Genomic DNA, 20,518 nt, shown 5'->3' on the forward strand with positions numbered 1-20,518 from the left:
GCTTCTATGTTCATTTAAATTAATAGGTGTCCTTTAGTTAAATTTTCTGTCCCGTTTTGCAATCATTAGTTCTACTTTTATTTAAATCTTTACACAGAACGACCAAATTCACGGAACACCCAGATGAATATTACCTGAAAATGAATATTTTAGGGAGTTAATCCTAGTAAAGGATCCAAAGGTACTTTCTAGCTTCAGCACCCAATCTGTTTTCACTTTTATAACATGGTGGTTATCCAAAAATGTATTCAAATGTTACTAATTAAAGTCTAAAATCAAAGTAACAATAAGTCAGAGTACTGACCAAAGAGGGGACGCAGGACAGCAATAGGGTCTCACGAACCACTCAGCAACACAACGAGAAGACGACCAGGAAAGAGACACCAGCGCAAGGCCAGGGTATCCTGGCTTCTCCCCAGCTCCCACCTTCTGAAAACCACTGACCACTGGAGCTAAGGCTTGAATCACTCTCCACTTGAGATACAAAACTGGCTAAAGGTATTACAACATCACCAACTGCCGCTTGGAAAAAGGAGTGAAAACTAAGTGAAAGCCTAGCTCCCAAATTTTGTGGACACCAGTGCTGACGACCTGCAACAGTAACACAAGGGTCAGCAGTCACCCAGTTACACCTGCAAACTGTATTGCCTCCCACCCTCTTCTGCCCAAATCACCGAGGGACATAACACTGCTAATAAATGGTTGCAAAGCAGAAGTGGACATTGTTACTTCTTTTCACAGGCTGTCAAAAAAACTCCCCATCTTAAAGGGAAGGTTGTTGAAACTTTACGCCCAGCTCTCTTGACCTTTCTCCATTTAGTCTGTGTAATGAGAAGAGAAGCAAGGAGGGAGAAAGGTGATCAAAGGAACGGCCCTGGGTGCAGGGATATCTTTTTCAAGGGTGATGCAACAGGGTCAGCGAGACGACGAAGAGGAGCAGCTGGGAGCCTCTGGGAAGAAGAAAACCAGCGTGGGAGTTGGAAACCTGAGCGGAAAATGGGTTCTGAAGGGTTGGTGCGAGTGTTACTGAGAACAGGCCAGGGGCTAAAGGGTCTAGTCTGGAGCAGTCTGAGGAAGGACAGGAGGCGCTGGAGGGCCCGGCGGGTACCGGGGCGCACCGGGGTCGCGGGAGGGGGGCGGGGCAGCAGGCCCAAGGCGGGTGAAGGGGGCAGGAGAGCGGGGGCGGGCAGGGAAGGGTGCAGTCCGTGGGGTCCGCAGTGGGACTGTCACAGGGCGGGGAGTGGGGGGCATGCAAGGGAGGTCGGGCTGACCCGCTGGGCGGTGTGGGAGCTACGGGAGTGGTAGCCGACCGGGAGCTCCTTGAGGGTCGGGGGATAGAGGGGCTGTTAGGTTGGGGAGGAGAGCCTGCGGCACGAGCGCAAGGGCAGAAGCGCCGGTACCCGGGGGCCCCGGGTAAGGGAAGAACAGAGTGGCGACAACGGTCGGGCCAGCGGAGCGGGGAGAAGGCAGTCCAGCTCCGGCGGAGGCGGGAGCCGCCACCGCGTCCGGGCTTGGGCTGAAGCGAGGGAGGCCGGGTGTAAGGGGGTAGGAAGGGCCGCGGGACCGCTGCGGGCCGGCGTTGGCGCTCTCACCGGGACAGGTGCTTCAGGATCTGCTTCTTAATGATCCCGGCCATGCCGGAGCAGCGGCTCTCGTGGAAAGCAAGTGGGCAGCTGTGGCCTCCTCAGCCTTGAAGCGGCGGCCCCTCACCTCGTCGCGGCGCGGGGACCGGATGCCGCCACCATGGCTCTCCCGCCCCTGCCCCGGCGCTCGCAGTTCCGCTGCGATCCCACCCACCCGCGCGGTGCCGCTGCCGCCCGCCCAGAGCGGCGTAGACCCAGCGTGCCGCCCTCCGGAGTCCTGAGGCGCGCGTGGTGAGAGGCCGGGAGCGCGCGGCGAGGGGCGGGGGCGCGCGCGCGCGCGGCGGCGCACCGGGAGCTCGCGCCTGCGGCCTCTGCCCAGCCGCCGTCCTCTCCGCGCAGAGAGAAATGAAAGGCTGCCACTTAGAACTGCCGGTGGTTCGCACTGCGGAAGTCGACTGCAAGTCGCCTGGAAGCGTCGGGAGAAAGGCGGCGTGTTTGTACCTTTTTGCGGGAATTCGCTCAGTAATTGCGCAGCTTCCTTCACACATTCATTGTTGACCACCAACTACTCCAGGAATCAGGATGGGGAGTGGAAAGTAGTCTCAGGGACCCGAGAGGCCCATAGAACCACTGGTTTGTACTAAAGAACTGAGAGGGGGCGCCTCCTTTTCTTCTTTGTGCCCCTCTTAGCCCCTACCGGGTTAACCAATGTTTACTGAATACGCAGGTACACCCCACACACACACACACCCGTGGAGGGCTCAAGAAAATGAGACAGTAATTGTTCAAATTACCGAGGACGTTAGAGAACAAGTTCCTTTTTAGCAAATAAGGAAACTGAAGAAGCCCAGGGAAATAGTTCAAAAGAGCTTGCCCAAGGTCACAACTACTTAGTGAGACTCAGGACAAGAGCCCAGGTCTGCTCTCAGTCAGTACTATTTTCACTGTTTCATCCGTACACTTAACTGTATAACCCATACACCAGGGACATCTGTAGACCCAATGGCAAAGGTGGGAAGATGACAGCTTTCTAGACTTAAACCTTCAAGCAAAAACCTGAGCAAAATACTACTCTAAGAAAACCTTATGGGAAATCTAGCCACCAATTAATTGTATTAAATGTATTCATTCTTGTGAATAAATTACATGCACGTGATATTGTACAAAAAAACAAGCAAAATTTCCTTCCTTCCCCTGCCCTTCAGCAATTCAGTTCCTCTCCCCCAAACCTTGTTACCTTATTCCAGAAATAGTCTAAGCATAGCCAACCATATAAATGTGAAACTTTTAAAATAAATAATCAACAGATTTCCTACATGCCTATACCTCTCTCTTAGTCATAGTAAGTTCAATTTTCACCAGCAGTACCCCCAAAATTACCTTTTTAAAAGGGTAGCAAGTCATCCTTGGCTGGATGCTCTACAACCCAGTCCTCCCAACAGGACTATCATTACTTTTTCCTCTGCCCATATCTCACCAGAATACATACCAATAGATCCTCTGGAGGAGATTTCTTACTTGGATTATTGACCATATCACTCTTTCCCAGTATTGCTGTCAGCTACAGGGGCCTCAGAACAATTTCTTTTATTCCATGCTTATTTTCCTGGAACACCCCATCAGCTGGTTTAGGCATCTGTCAATAGCCATGTAAAACAAAACTTGCCTCATACCCAGAGACTTACAATCCTGTTGAACCATTCATCATGATTGGTGAATAAGATTCTTGTTGAAAGGAGAAAGACTCATGCTCTGTAAGAATATGGCCTCTCTAGGGATCGTAGAATAGGAGAGTACTCTCACCAACAGTATTAATGCATTTATATTCCCCTGCAATGCTAAGAATGCAAGGTGCATAAAAACAAAAGAGATTTAGGGGCAATCCAGATTTTTTTTAAAGTTAACCATTTTATTTTGAGATGCCTGTACATTAACATTCAATCATAAGAAATAATACAAGACTTCTGGCCAAGATGGAGGCGTAGGTAGACACACTGTACCTCCTCACATGACCAAAAGAAAAACAACAATTTAAAAACAAACAACCAGAACTGACAGACAATGGAACTATATGGAAGTCTGACAACCAAGGAGTTAAAAAAGACATATTCATCCAGACCAGTAGGAGGGGCAGAGACAGGCAGCTGGCAGAGGAGACATGGCAAGGCAGCGGGTGGAGGATCTGGGCGGGCAAGGCTGCATTTGGCCAGCAAGGCAGCAGCAGGCAGACCTGGTGAGGCGGAGGGTTGCAGACTGGGCGTTCCCACATTGGTGCAGATATACCAGGAGGAACAACTGGGGAGCGAGACAGACTGTGCAACTCAGGGCCCCAGCACCGGGAAATAAAGCCTTAAACCACTGCCAGAAAACACCTGTGGGGGTTGAGGCAGCAGGAGAAACTCCCAGCCTCATAGGAGAATTCATTGGACAGACCCACAGGGTCCTAGAACGTACACAAACCTGCCCACACAGGAATCAGCACCAGAAGACCCTAATTTGCTTGTGGGAAGCAGAGGAAGTGGCTGAAATCAGGCCAAGAGGGGAGCAAGCATCTTTGTTCCCTCTCAGACCCCCTCCCCACATATAGCCTCACAACACAGTGACATGGGTTATCCCACCCAGGTGAATACCTAAGGCTCTGCCCCTCACTACATAACAGGGGTGAAGAGACAAAAATAAATAAATAAATAAATAAATAAACACCCAAACGACAGATCAAAGCACTAAAGTACAACTAAGTGACAAAGAGATAGCCATCTTATCAGATGCACAATTCAAAACACTGATAATCAGGATGCTCACATAATTGGTTGAATTTGGTTGCAAATTAGATGAAAAAATGAAGGCTACGCTAAGTGAAATAAAGGAAAATGTACAGGGAACCAATAGTGATGGGAAGGAAACTGGGACTCAAATCAACGATGCAGACCAGAAGGAAGAAATAAACCAGCTGAAACACAATGAAGAAACAAGAAGTAAAAAAAAATGAGGAGAGGCTTAGGAACCTCCAGGACATCTTTGAACATTCCAACATCCCAATTATAGGGTTGCTGGAAAGAGAAGAGGAAGAGCAACAAGTGGAAAAGTTATTTGAACAAATAATAAAGGAGAACTTCCCCAATCTGGCAAAGGAAATAGACTTCTAGGAAGTCCAGGAAGCTCAGAGAGTCCCAAAGAAGTTGGATCCAAGGAGGAACACACAAAGGCACATCAGAATTACATTAAGCAAGATTAAAGATAAGGAAAGAATCTTCAAAGCAGCAAGAGAAAAGGAGACAGTTACCCATAAAGGAGTGCCTATAAGACTGTCAGCAGATTTCTAAAAAAACAAAAAAACAAAAAAAAAACACCTTGTAGTCAAAAAGGCGCTGGAAAGAAGTATTCCAAGTCATGAAAGGCAAGGACCTCCATCCAAGATTACTCTAGCCAGCAAAGCTTTCATTTAGAATGGAAAGGCAGATAAAGTGCTTCCCAGATAAGGTCAAGTTAAAGGAGTTCATCATCACCAAGGCCTTATTATATGAAATGTTAAAGGGATTTATCTAAGAAAAAGAAGATAAAAAATGTACAGTAAAATAACAGCAAACTCACAATTATTAACAACCACACCTAAAACAAAAACAAATGCAAACTAAGTCAATAACTAGAACAAGAACAGAAACACAGAAATAGAGAACACATGGAGGGTTATCAGCAAGGGAGTGGAAGGAGGAGAGGGGGGGAAAGGTACAGAGAATAAGTAGCATAGATTGTAGGTAGAAAATAGAAAGGGGGAGGGTAAAAATAGTATAGGAAATGTAGAAGCCAAAGAACTTATAGGTATGACCCATGGACATGAACTAAAGGGGGGGGGGATGCAGGTGGGAGGGGCGTGCAGGGTGGAGGGGAATGAAGGGGGGGAAAATGGGACAACTGTAATAGCACAATTAATAAAATATATTGCGTAAAAAAGAAATAATACAAAGATTTCCCTGTACCTTTTACCTAATTTACCAATGGTAACATCTTGCAAAACTTTAGTACAACGTATCACAACCAGTATGCAGAACATTTTTCCCTTTCTTATATGAATGCCTTTTTTTATTTGAGACAGACAGAAGCATTGGTTTCTTGTTCCACTTATTTATGCATTTATTGATTGATTCTTGCTTGTGCCTGACCAGGGATCTAACTTAACCCCTGGTGTCTCAGGATGACTCTCTAACCAACTGAGTGGCCTGGCCAGGGCCAAAATGCACTTATGTGAATGCCTTTTATTTCCTTTTTTTTCTTTTTTGCCTTATTGAGCTGGCTATAACTCCTGGCACTTTGTTTAATAGGACTGGTGAGATTAGACATCCTTTTTTTGTCTCCATTTTAGGGGGAAAGCATTCAGTCTTTATTAAACCATTAAGTATAATATTAATTATAGATTTTTTCAGATGCTCTTTATCAAGTCGAAGAAGTTCTCTTCTATTTCCACTTTTCTGAGAGTTTTTATCAAGAATTAATGATTAATTTTTTCAAATGCTTTTTCTGCACTGAAGGTTATATTCGTGTGATTTTTAGCCTGTTAACATAGTAGATTATACTGATTAATTTTCAAATACTGAACTAGCCTGTATCCCTGTAATAAACATCTTTTGACATGGTGTATAATTGCTTTCAAATATTACTGAATTCTATTTGTTAATATTTGGTTAAGAATTTGTATGTGTTTCCTTGAGAGCTATTGGATGAAATTGGACATCTTTTCATGTGCTAGCTTGCATATCTTTGGAGAAATGTCTATCCAGATCCCTTGTCCATTTTTAAATTGGATATTTATCTTTTTATTATTGAGTTGTAGTAATTCTTTTTATATTCTAGATACAAATCCCTTATTAGATATAATTTGCAAAAAATTTTTCCCCCATTCTGTGAGTTGTCTTTTCATTTTCCTGATGGTGTCTTTTGAAATACACACACACACAAAAAAAAATTGGTTTTGATAATATCCAGCTCATCTTTTTTGTTATTCTTGTATTTTTGGTGTTATATCTAAGAAATCATTACATCATCCAAGGTCATGGATATTTACATCTATGTTTCCTTCTAAAAGTTGTATAATTTTAGCTCTTACATTTAGGAATTGTGATTCATTTTGAGTTAATTTTTGTACATGGTGTGATAAAGGGGACCAACTTTAATATTTTGCATGTGGATATCTAGTTGTCTAAACATCATTTGTTGAGCCCTGGCTGATGTAGCTCAGTGGATTGAGCTCAGGCCTGTGAACCACAGGGTCACCGATTCAACTCCCAGTCAGGGCACATGCCTGGGTTGCGGACCAGGTCCACAGTAGGGGGTGTGTGAGAGGCAACCACACATTAATGTTTCTCTCCCTCTCTCCCTCTCTTTCTCTCTTCCTTCCCTTCTCTCTTAAAATAAATAAATAAAATCTTTTAAAAAACATCATTTGGTGAAAGGAATATTCTTTCCACACTGAATTATCTTTGTGAAAATCAATTACCAATAAAAGTAGGGTCTATTTCATTCATCTCCATGTCCCTCCTTACACTAGTAACACAGCGTCTTGATTAGTGTCACTTTGTAATGTTTTGAAATAAAGAAACTGTAGTGTGTTTGAATGTATAGCTTTCATAGCTGTTAGTTGTTTCTCTAGTTATTACATTATTTATTCATAAATTATCACAGTCTATTAGTCTTGCCACTTATTTACCAGTTCAAGTGAAGTATAAAATCTTACCTCCTTTAATGTTCTTTTTCCCTCCAGTAAGTATATTTGTCTTAAATATTTCCTCTACATATGTTTAGAGCTACATCAAGCTGTCACAACTTTTGCTTCAACCATCACACATAATTCAGAAAACTCAGAAAAAGTAAAGTCTATTGTATTTACCCATATTTTTGCTGTTTGTTCTTTTTTTTTACTTTTTCCTTTTCTTTTTGTTCATCCTTCTTGATGTTATGACAGTCATTGATCTATTTTTTCCTTTCTGTTTAGAGAATTTTTAATCCATTCCTTTGGAGTAGATCTACAGGCAACATATTCTCTTTGTTTTCTTTCATTGGAGAGTGCTTCCCATTCATCCCTGAAGCATATTTTCACTGGTTATAGTACTCTGGGCTTAATTTTCTTTCAGCATGTCAAAACTATTCCACTTCCTTCTGGTGTCCATGGTTTCTGGTGAGAAATTGCTATCCTTCAAATCATTTTCCCCCAAAAGTAAGGTATCACTTTTTTCTGGCTATTTTTTTAACTAAAAAAATACTATTGATTGATTTTAGAGAGAGGGAGATAGGAGGTAGAGAGAGAGAGAGGCACCAATTTTGTTGTTCCACTTATTTATGTACTCACTGGCTGCTTCTTGTATGTGCTCTGACCAGGGATTGAACCCACAACATAAGAACATCAGGACGATTCTCTAACCAACTGAACTACCCAGCCAAGATGTCTCTGGCTAATTTCAGATTATTTCTTTACCTTTGGTTTTCAGAATTTCAACTCTAACAAGTCTTGGTGTGAATTTCTTTGAACTATCCTGACTGATGTTTGTTAAGCTGCTTAAATATGTAAGTTCATGTCTCTTACAATTTTGGGAAGTTTCCAACTATAATTTGTGGCAGTAACTTTTTTAGCTCTTTCTGTTTTGGGGACTCTAACATGAATATTAGATCTTTTTTTATATTCACAGGTCCCTGAAGTGCTGTTCATTTTCTTAAACATCTTATTTTCTCTCTGTTGTTGGGATTGGGTATTTTATTGTTCTATCTTGAAATTCACTGATTATTTACTGTTACCAATTGTTTGCTGTTGGCCCATCCACTGAGTATTTTATTTATTTGTTTGTTTGTTTGTTGTTTATTTATTTTTAGACAGAGGGGAAGGGAAGGAGAAAAAGAGGGAGACAAACACCAATCTGTGGTTTCCTCTCACACACACCCCACTGGGGACCTGGCCCACAACCTAGGCATGTGCCCTGACTGGGAATCGAACTGGCAACCTTTGGTTCAAAGACCAGCATTCAATCCACTGAGCCACACCAGCCAGGGCTTATTTTTTATTTTTGGATTCCAAAATTTCCATTTGGTTCATCTTTGTATCTTCTATTTATTTCTTTTGAGCATGTTCACAATTGCTTATCAAAGCATTATTGTGATGGCTGCTTTAATATCTTTGTCAAATAATTCTAGCCTCTTTGTCATCTTGGTGTTGACATCTACTGATTGCCTCTTAAATTCAGTTTGAGATCTTCCTGCTTTCTGGTATGATGAGTGTTTCTTTATTATTATTATGAGTGACTTTACATTTTTATTTTTAATTATATTTTATTGATTATGCTATTACAGTTGTCCTTATTTTCTCCCTTAGCCCCCACTCCACCTGGCAACTGCCCACTCCCTCTGGCAATCCCCTCACCATTGTACATGTCCATGAGTCATGCTTATAAGTTCTTTGGCTACTCCAGTTCCTATACTGTACTTTATGTCCCCATGGCTATTCTGTAACTACCTGTTTGTACTTCTTAATCCTCTCACCTCTTCACTCACTCTTCCCAACACCCATCCCATCTGGCAACCATCAATGCATTATCTGTATCCATGATTCTGCCTATGTTCTTGTTTGCTTAGTTTGTTTTTTAGATTCAGTTGTTGATAGGTATGTATTTTTTTGCCATTGTCCATAGTTTTGATCTTTTTCTTTTTCTTAAATAAGTCCCTTTAACACTTCATATAATAATGGTTTGGTGATGATGAATCTTTAATATTTTCTTATCTTGGAAGCTCTTTATCTGCCCTTCAATTCTAAATGATATCTTTGGTGGGTAGAGCAATCTTGGCTATAGGTCCCCCCTTTTCATAACTTTGAATATTTCTTGCCAATCCCTGCTAGCCTGCAGTTTCTTTTGAGAAATCACCCAACAGCCTTATGGGATTTCCCTTCTAAGGTAACTAACTCCTTTTCTCTTGCTGTTTTGAAGATCCTCTCTTTATCTTTAACCTTTGGCATTTTGATATGTCTTGGGGTGGGCCTCTTTGCAATCCATCTTGTTTTGGGACTCTCTGTACTTCCTGCACTTGCATGTCTATTTCCTTCACCAAATTAGGGAATTTTTCTTTCACTATTTTTTCAAATAGATTTCTCTTCTACTCAGGCACCCCTGTGATGTGAATGTTGGAACTGTTGAACTTGTCGCAGAGGCAGCTTATACTATCCTCATTTTTTTTAATTCTTTTTTCTTCTTGTTGTTCTGATTGGTTGTTTACTGTTTCCTTATGTTTCAAATCATTGATTTGATTCTCAGCTTCATCCACTCTACTGTTGTTTCCCTGTATATTGTTCTTTAATTCAGCCTATCCTTTGTTTCTGACTGGGTCTTTTTTATGCTGTGGAGCTCCTCAGTAAGTTCCTTAAGCATCCTCACAACCAGTGTTTTGAACTCTGCATCTGATAGATTGCTTACTTCCATTTCATTTAGCTCTTTTCTGGAGTTTTGATCTGCTCTTTCATTTGGGCCATGTTTCTTTTTATCCTCATTTTGGCAGCCTCCCTGTGTTTGTTTCTGTGTATTAGGTAGAGCAGCCTCTGCTCTACCTAATACACAGAGCTTTGACTCTGTGTCTTTGTAGCATGGCCTAACATAGCAGGTGTCCTGTAGGATCCAGTGGTACAGCCTCCCCTACCACCCAAGTTGGGTACTTGAGGTGTGTCCTTTGTGTGGTCTGAGTATACCTTCCTCTTTTAGTTGAGTCTTGGTTGCTTTTGCCAAATCAATGGGAGGGATTTACCCAGGCCAGTCAGCTGAGAGGACTGGCTGTGACCACTGACCACCAACCTCTGCCCTCCATGGAGGATCAGCTGTGCAGCAGCAGGGTGGTGGTGCTCCAACATGGTCTGTAGCTGTCCAGTGGGTGTGCTGGTCTTGGGTTTTCCCAGGTGGTAGCCAAGGTCTGCCCCTACCTGTGTTGTTGCCCAGGGCACCCTGCCTGAGCTGTAAAGCAGTCTGAGATGGCTGCTACTTGTGCTGGACTTGAAGATACCCAGGCAAAGCCAAGGTGTGAATCTAAGCTGGCAGCTGCTAGTGCCAGGTCTGGGGCTCACTGAGGCCAGCTGTTGCTTATTTGATAGGTCTTAGGAAGTTGTGAGCATGATCCAAGACTGGCCATTCATATGGAAAAACAGCTTGGGTGGGCCCCATAAGTTGGGTGTCGAGGAGTCTGTGGGGATCTTCAAGGCAGGTCAAACAGTATGTTACCATGTTGATGGAGTCGCAGATATGGCACCAGCTAATAGGCTCTGTGTGTGGAAGGTTTAGAAAAGGGATAATGACCTCTGCTCCCCTTGATGCCAGACACCAGGTTCTTCCTGTATACCACTGGTGCCTTTCAAGCTGCTACCTGTGCTGGAGGGCAGACAGAGTAAGTCTGTGTAGGTGAGTCCATGTGTAGGCTCTTTGAACTGCTTGGGGCTCCAGAAGTTTCTTCCATCAACTTAATCCCCACTGGTTTTTGCAGCCAGAAGTTGTGGGGACTTATTTTCCTAGCACAGGAACCCTGGGCTGGGGATCCTGGTGTGGGGTTAGGACACCTCGCTCCCAAGACTGCTCCCATGTCCCTCCTAAAACTTTATCCACCATATGTGAGTGAAGGACCGGCCCATTCTGACTCTGCATTCCTCATACCAGTCTGGATGGATGTGTTTCTTTAATCCTGTAGTTGGCAGACTTCCACTCAACTCTGTTTCTGATGGTTCTGAGTGATGGTTGCCCTATATCTTAGCTGTAATTTTGATGTGGTTGTGTGAAGAGGGGAGCCATATCTCCCTACGCTGCCATCTTGACCAGAAGTCTCTATTATGAGTGATTTTAGATTGAAACCTTTTTTTCCACTTTATTGATTTTAGAGGGAAAAAGAAACATTGATTTGTTATTCCACTTATTTATGCATTTATTGGTTGATTCTTGTATGTGCCCTGACTGGGACTCGAACCCACAACCCTGGTATATCAGGGCAACGCTCTAACCAACTGAACCATCTGGTCAAGTCCTTGGGATCTTATTTAAATCTTCTGTCTTGCTGTTATTTTTGACAATGGTCTGGCAAGAGAGGAGGAGGTACCCTATCATTACTGTCAGGTGGAGATAGGAGTCTACATTGCCCAATTAGCCTCCTTCAACACCCAAGGGAAGGGCTCATTACTCCTAGGCTAAGGTGGGAATTTCAGCTCTCCAGTAGGCTCAACTAATTCTTCCCTAGCAGAAGTGGCAGAGTACCTTGTTACTGCTCCCCATAAGCCCTCTCCTAACCCAGGGGTATATGCATGTATCCTCATTACCACTGGGCAGTGTGAAAGTCCTTAAAGTCCTTACTCAGCCTCTTCTGATACTACCTCAAGTCAGGAGGCAACAATACCTTGTTCCTGCCAGACAGGGATGATAATCCCAGCTCATCTTGTATACGACCCTGTCAGGCACCTGGCATACCTCCTTAGTCTCACAAGGGTAGAAGTCTAAGCTCCCCACTTGGCCTTTGTGGCATGGGTGGGGGTTGGGCCACAGTTTTTTCTGTGGTGTTTGGCTAGAGTAGAGTGATTGCTGTCTAAATTTCGTCTTGTTAAGCTGCCTCTTATCTGCTTCTTTGGCTACAGAGAGCAGGCTTTTCTTGGGGTGTTTTTCATCTGTTGCCCATCTGTATTTCTTCATTATCAACTTCTTCATCTCCAAGTCTGGGACATATGAGGCAAAAACAAAATCCAGAGAACTTATAATGTAGTTTTTGGAGTTCCCAGGTTCCACGTCCCAAAGTCTGCCTTCATCTCTCTACCTTTCAGCCTTCTTATGCTTGTGCTATAGAGAGGATGGGGTGAAAGTAGGTTAGTTGTGAGTAGGTTTAACACTTTATTCTTATATTATTATTGTATGTTTGCACACAAACAACTGTAAACCTACTTTTGCTCCACCCTGTATAAACATATATGTATATGTACTGCCCAGGGTTTTAGCTGTCCTCAGCAGTTGGTATAGGGACATGTATATCTACTCCATCCTTCTGGAAGCAGAAGTCCATACATTTCTTAAAACTTTTTATTTTGAAATATAGATTCATAGGGAATTGTGAAGATATCAGAGAAGTATTCTTCACCCATTGATGCACAATGGCTACATCATACATAATGATATAAAACCCAGGAAACAGATAACTGGTGTGTGTATAATTCTGCATTTTATCATGTGGAGACTTGTGTAACCAAGACACAGGAGCAGTTTATCCCCACAAACGTATTCCTCATGCAAACCCTTTATGTTAGTCTTTGCTCCACCCACCCTCAACCCCATTCCTAACTCCTGGAAATTATTTTTTGTTCCTCATCTCTATAATTTTGTCATTTATATAGATGGTATCATGCAGTGTGACCTTTTCAGACTGGCTTTTTTTCACTCAGCATACCACCCCTGAGATCAATCCAAATTGTTGTATCAATAGTTCATCCCTGTTTATTGCTGAACCATATTCCACCATCCATACATTTAAAAAAAGCACTTAAGTGATCCCTTTCAGACCCAGAAGAGTCCCTCACCTGCTTGGCAGGATGGTCACATCTCTTAGTTCATGATTAAATATTCATTTGTGCTTACTGTGCTATGTATGCAACAAGAGAACATAAAAAATGCCCAAAGAAAGACTAGCAAACAAGGGAAAGTAATTTTATAGAAAACCCAAGAACAACAGGGTTGAGTAATAAAGATTTGTTATTAGTGTCTATAAGGATTCTTGAGAGTAGTTTCTAGTTGGTGGTAGCTATGACTTTTTATACTTTATTGATGTAACAAAGTAGAGAAGTTTTAAAGTATACAATTTAGAGTTTTCTCACAAACACACACACACGCACACTCCCCCCCCCCACACACACACAGTGAAATCATCACAATCAAGATAATGAACATATCCATCTCTCCCACAGTTCTAGCTGTTCTGAGCTACTCTGGTCTCCCTGCTGTTCCTCCAAAACAGCAAGCAGACTCCCACATCAGGGCCTTTGTACTTGCATTTCCTTCTATCTGGGAAAGTTGTACCCTAGACATCAGCATGCCCCACCCCACCACCCTTTTCATGTCTTTCCCCCAGAGTAATTCCTAATCTGGCACTTCCTATGCCCCTTGCCTACTTTACTTTTTGTCATGGCACATAGCACAGCAGGTTGGTATTTTCTACTTGTTTATTTTTGATTCCCACTTAGAATGTAAGCTTCATGAAAAGGAAGAACTTTGTTTTACTACTGTGTTCTCATCATTTCGAAGTGTCTAAACTCAGAGTAATTATTAGAGTGGCTGCGAGGCAAGCTTTTCTAGGGCAAATTCATCAGTACTACTCTTCTCCTGAGCACCTTTTTTTTTTTTCAGTTAAGTTTTAGGTTCAGCTGCATATAACAGAAAACTGAAAATAATATGTAACTTCAATAAAAAAGATCCTTATTTTCCTTTTGCATGAAAGAAGTCTAAGGCAGGCAGCTCTTGCTTTTCAGTCATCACTGACCTAGGCTCCTTCTGCCTTGTTAACACCATCCTTAGTTGCCAATTCCTGGTCCAAAATGTGGCTTGCATTTCAAACATACCTACTATATTCCTGTCAAAAGGAAAGAGGGCAGAAAAAGGGCATACTCTTTCCTTCCACAAGGCTGCACCAAGCTACAAACTATGGGACATGTGCTGCTCGTTGCAGATGGCCATGGATCCAGAAAAAAATAGGTATTCTGTCCTTATTAGGAATAGTAACAGACACTGGGGTGGGCTCTTAGTACCATCTCTCTGCTACTAGAGGCTCTGTTGGTTACTCTTTTTGCCCCTCTTTACATGCTTCACTCTACCAACAGAGGCCTGAAGAGACAAAAGGGATAAAGGGTGGAAATGTAGCACTGGAATATAGAGTTAAATTCTTTGTCCTACCTTTTGCTTCTTCATTCAACAACCACCCCCCCAAAGTACTAGGATGTGACATGCAAGCAAAGGAGAAGGGGAAGGAGTAGGAGACCTGTTTCTCAGTGTCGCTTTGAAGGATGATTAGGTACTTACAAAGGGCTTGGAGAGCTTGGCTTCCTGTGCTGTGCTCCAAGTCTTACCATTAAATGAGGACATAAGCCAGTGGGCTTTTCTTAATTGGGAATCGGGAAAAGATACTTATTCAAAAGGAACGAATATGGAAAAACTGGAAAATTACCTTGGTAAGTGATCAAAATCACTATCACTAACAAAGGGCAGACAGATGGACCTGTGCCTGCCTGCAGATGTGATGATATTCAGGGATGCAGCTGTGGACAGGCACCAAAATGTAATTATGAGGAAACATCAGGTAAATCCAAAATGAGGAATGAGGGACATCCTGTTACACAAAAGTTTATAAATGACAAAGAGAGGCTGAAGAATTGGTCTAGCTAGATCAAAAGAGGATAAGGAGATCTGATCAAAAAGTTAAGAACATGATCCTAGAGAGGATCCTGTATAGGAAAGGAAAAAAGAGCACAAAGACAATGTTGGCTCAATGGACAAAAGTGAAATAATGGCTGCTAAACTATTTTTCTTTAAAAAAAAATTTATCTATTGATTTTAGAGTGGGGGGGGAGACAGAGAGAGGGAGAGACACTCATTTGTTTTTCCACTCACTCATTCATGCATTCATTGGTTGATTCTTGTATGTGCCCTGACCAGGGACTGACCCACGACCTTGGTGCGTTGGGAAGATGATCTAAACAACTGAGTTACATGGCTAGGGCCATGGTTGATAAATTATTGAATCAAGCTTATATTCTCTGAGATTGATAATTAAACTATGATTGTGTAAGAGGATGTACTCATTCTTAGGAAATTCAGGTATGATATAAGCAACTTACTTTCAAATGGCTCAGAAAAAAATAGAGCAAGCAAGCAAATAATAAAGCAGATGGGTGAAATGCTAACAGCCAACAATAAGTGATTCTGGTCAAAGGGTATAAGTGTTCTTTGTACAGTTCTCACAATGTTTCTGTAAGTTTGAAACTCAATCCTCTCCCCCACACCAACGAGTAAGGAAAATAAGTAACATTCAGATCAGTTTATTCCTGCATTTGTCTGATGAACAATTCTAGATGCTGTATTTGATTCTGTGCCAAAATTCTAACCCTTAAGCTTTCAATTGGGAAAGAAAGAAAGGACTTCAATTAGTTAACATTTGTTAAGGTTTTCATGCAAACCAATATACCAGGACAGCCTTCAAGACACTTCTGTCAGGGAAACTGAAGGCAGGCCAGGCTTTTTTCTGTTCAAATGTATCTAGGAGCCTAAAAGATACCATCTGACTGAAGCTAAGTAATTGGGACAATCGCCACTGGACTTTTTCCATACAAGAGGACCAAATTAGCCAGTGGCTCTATGCAAGGATCCCATTTCTTGGGCAGCTTGGAATCAAGGGGCCTGGCATTCTGACAAACCCTTAAAGCCACGGCAGTGGGAATGATGACAGCTTGACCTTTAACTGTACTCCCTATGGCTTTGGATCTGCCCACAGAAAAGAAAGCAAGTATGCCACCCCACATCTACACTAACTCTTCCAGTTCTTGATATCTAGTAGTACTGATTGCACCTATACAAATTCTTACACACTCTGCAAAACCCTTCCCTTTAAGATTGTTCCTAAGTAACCTGAGGCTATTTTAAAAAACTTAAATAGGTATCTGTGAGCTTCTGTGTATATACAAAAGACTCTCTCTTCATCCTCGGTCTGACAGAACCAACCAAACCAGAAACTTGCTGACTCACATGTAAGCTTAGTTGCCAAGATTTCCCCTAACAAACTCTTAAAAAAAAAAAAAAGATTGTATTTATCTATTTTTTACAGAGAAGGGAAGTGGAGGGGGGAGAGAGGGACAGAAACATGAATGTGAGAAACATCAATCGGTTGACTCTCATACACACCCTGACTGGAGACCGAACCCGCAACCCAGGTGTGTGCCCTGAGGAGGAATTGAACCAGGAACGTTTCACTTCGCAGGACGACGACACCCAACCAACTGAACCACGCCAGTCAGGGTTCCCCTAAACAAACTCTTAAATCTGCAGAAAATTTTAACAACAAACCTGAGTTATACGTTCAGGCACATAAACTATGAGTTTCTGAGATTTAAGTCTCCTTTAAAAGGTGTGACAATGAGAAACTAAAAGTAACAAGTGGTTCCGGCAAAGGCTCAGCATAGGAAGCTGACTCAGCTTCTACAGAGGCTGAGTGTAAAGATTATCTCTTGGTCAGGATCTCTATTTCTAACCTCTTGTTTACCTACGTAAGGTCATTTATTTTTCCAAATTAGCTCTTCTTCAAAATATTCACAAGTTTCTAGGGGAAAAAATGCAACCCACTTATTGCCATTTCAATTTCTAGCCATAAACCTATAAAGAATTATAGACGTACATGCAGCCTTGTACTCTTAAATTATTAAATCCTAAAACAGAATTTGCCAAACCCACTAATAATCAAAATTTCCTAAGGAGCTTTCCCAAAATTCAATTTCCTAAGCACCACACAAGATAAAGCAAATCAAAATCTGGAACCTTCGCTCACTGTCATTTCTGCAGATTCCAGGTTCTCTCTTCCCTCGAACGCACTGCAGGTGGCATTCTACAGAGAGAAGCATTGAAAGGCAGGACTGTTTACAACCAGAGTCACCAGAGTCAAAAGGATATCCTTCAAAAATGGTTTGAACAAAACCTGATACAGCTACTAGGAAACAGCTGGCCAAGGAAGCTGGCATTCTGGAGTATAACTTTTAGATCTGGTTTAAAAACCATAGGGCAGAGACTATTGGGATCTGAATAGTCCTTAGGAAAAGGTCAAACCCAGGAACATCACTGGCATCAGCCTCGGACTCAAGAATACTCACCAAAAAGTAACAGACATGACCTGACATCCATCACAAGATCTCAATCAAACATCCTACTTCAAGCCTTTGACTGGAACTGATTCCCTGATATTGCAACCAGGAAAATACTGGCTAAATAAACAAGCATTCGGGAATCAAGAATTCAAAACCAAAAATGTCTAGACCCAGGGCAGAGCAGAAGTTAGCCTGTGAACTCCTTGGTAAATGGCCCAAATGGAACACCAAAGAGGTCCCCAACCTCCAGGTCAGGGCAGTTAGGAACTGGGCCTCACAGCAGGAGATAAGCTTGAATGTAATGCTCTTCCAGCATCTCGAAACCATCCCCCTGGCCCTGCTCTGTGGAAAAATTGTCTTCCACGAAACTGGTCCCTCGTGCCAAAGTTTGGGGACTGCTGGAATACCAGATCTTACAGTTCAGCAGCACCAAATCAACTTGACCACTCTCCTAGGCTGCTCTCACCATTTTTCTTCCTCCAATTCTTTCAGCAAGAACCAAACCTCTCCACCTGCTCTATTCTCATCCTACATATCCTTTGCCCTTGTGTAAGCCAAGGACCAAGTGTCATAATGGTACAGCCCACACAGGAGAGAACACTCCTTCTACTCTGATACTTACAAACAACCTGCCAATACCACCGATCCAGGAGGAGACCTTTCCAATACTCACACTAATTTTGGGCCCCCAAACCAAGAAAAATACCAGATCACAGAGTGCCACAGGAATACTACAGTTGAAGGACTATTCTCAGCCTCATCCTGAGCACAAAAGACATCATTCACATGATCTGGGTCAGATGGACATTTCTTACAGTATGCAATGGTGGGATGAGTGCTGCTAGGTTCTGACAGCAGAATGGGATCCTCAAGAAGGGATGCAGTGAGTCAGTCATACAATATCATACAATACACAAGGTCAACTGGAGAACTATTTCATCCCCTCAGCCAACTGCACCAACAATATGTAGAAATCTCATGTCTTTAGGTCAGTCCCTGCAATCCCTAAATTTTCAGGAAAAGATACATACCACCTTTTTTTAGTCCTGATCCACAGGAAAAGGACATTCCGGGATCCTAGCTGTGCCTCAGTGAAGAGCTTTGGGCTCTGCCCCACATGATACAAAGCCCACTTTCTGGAAGGGGAAGAGAACATCACTCTCACAGACCCTGGTCAGGGCCTCCTTTCTTTGGAGGCAGGATCAGTGCAACTTAAAGGACAATCAACGATGAAGTTATCCCGTTCAGGACAAGACTAATGCAGGGGGGAGGAGAAACCACTTGGAAACACAAATAAAGGTTCCTACTGTGTGTGTGGTGAGCAGTATTTTCTATACTCACTTTACTGAGTAAAGGATTGTTTCCAAGCACCATACTGCCTCTGGGAACACCATGGGCACAAGGCAGTGGACACGTCCACTGAGTACATCCACTGAATCCTTCTGGACAAAAGAATTTCACTGACAAGTACAACCTTTCCGCTGTAATCACCATGTTCTCCAGTGTCTGGAAAATCTACAAACTACAACAGAACCCAGGTGAGGACAGGCCTACAAGGGACACATTGGCACTTCTTTCCCTTCCGGCAAAATGGGAAGGCAAACTTGGTATTAGTGTGTCACATAGAAAATGAAGGGATGCTGTATTTCCTAATAATGTGAGTTCATAAAAGTGAGCTCTTACCTGAAGCTCTGAGGATTTGAATTGTGAAATAGTAACTATCTCAGTAGCCATCAATAAGGGAATCACTACAGGAACTGGGATAGATCCATAAAACTAAGTATTACTCACATGTACTTTTTCCTTTGAGTAATTCAACATACCAGAAATTACAAAAAAAATATAGCAACACCACATAGTCATTGAAGATAGTCTAATGTTAATATTTCCACATTTTTAGGTTTTTCATATATATATATTAACATATATGTGTATATATATACATGTCCATAAAATTCAATTTATTATAAATAATACATCAATCTAAAACCAAGGATAACCTAGGTTCTCCTTCTTTTCCCTTCTTCTGAAATAGTGACTTTGGTGTACGAAAGTATATGTGGCTTTCCCTTGGTTCAATATAAGGAGCTTAGAAAAAATCTAAAAAAAAAAATCTGGAATCTTTATTTTGAATAAGGCCCCCTGTGATTCTGATCATCAGCCAGATTGCAAACTGCTGGTTTATGACACCATCTGCCATGATATCACTGTAACCATAACCTCAGAAGAGAAAAGTGGTTTGTTTTTGGTTTTGAAATAGATAATGACTCCAAGTCCAAAAGATAAAAGGTGACCAGCTTTTCTCCTGCATCCCTGTCCCGCAGCCACCCATTTACTCTTCATGGGCAACTAATATTACCAGCTGCTTATCTGTCCTCCCAGAGATCTCTATGCACAGTCACATATAAGTATTTCCTTTAAAAAGGACAGCAGCACACAATACCTTGTTATGAGAACAAACCAAAGTGCAGAACAACGTGTCATCTTGAAAATCTTTCCCCATCAATACACAGAGCTTATTCTGTTTTAACCAGCATGGTATATGCCACTTTGTGGCTGTATCGTACTTGATAAATCAGTTCCCTTTCGTTGGATATCTATGTTATTTCCAATCTGTTGCCACAGTGCTTAATTGCATACATGTCATCTTGTACATGTGCAAGTGTATTTGTAGGATAAATTTCTAGACATGGAAGTGCTAAGTCAAAGGATATAGGTAATTCTGATATTGCCAAATTGCCCTCCCAAAAAGTTAGAGTAATTTTCACTCCCACTTTAATGTGAGATAGGAGTTCAGGTTTTACAATAAGTTGAATTATGAACAGTGCCAATGGCTAACTTTCTAGATACTTCCCTGAAAATATCATACCTTTATAGCCCAGGGATATAACAAATGGCATTCTGAAAGAACCTTCTATACCATGGAAATCTGAATAATTTCACCACTGCTATTAGAAAGGTTTCTGACTATTTGAGACCCAAGAAAAAGCAGAGCTGGGAGAAAAGAGAAGCTGAGTTAAGGCAATCCTTGCTATTCTTAGCTGACACACACACA

At 42.2% G+C, this 20,518-nt stretch overlaps 1 protein-coding gene and 1 pseudogene across 1 annotated transcript in view; one reads left to right on the forward strand and one right to left on the reverse strand.

Moving 5' to 3' along the window:
* The window catches only part of UHRF1BP1 (UHRF1 binding protein 1), a 72,729-nt gene extending 70,875 nt beyond the window's left edge, over nt 1–1,854 (reverse strand). The window contains exon 1 of the mRNA XM_045834701.1: nt 1,593–1,854. Within this exon, the coding sequence (XP_045690657.1) occupies nt 1,593–1,636 (44 nt within the window). The 5' untranslated portion in view covers nt 1,637–1,854. The remainder of the gene's footprint in view (nt 1–1,592) is intronic.
* Nucleotides 1,744–18,350, forward strand: LOC123816072 (annotated as a pseudogene).
* Nucleotides 18,351–20,518: the final 2,168 nt, after the last annotated feature.

The sequence above is a fragment of the Phyllostomus hastatus genome, unplaced genomic scaffold (assembly GCF_019186645.2).
Source record: "Phyllostomus hastatus isolate PE091 unplaced genomic scaffold, TTU_PhHast_1.1 phas_contig_1048, whole genome shotgun sequence".
Classification (NCBI taxonomy): Eukaryota; Metazoa; Chordata; class Mammalia; order Chiroptera; family Phyllostomidae; genus Phyllostomus; species Phyllostomus hastatus.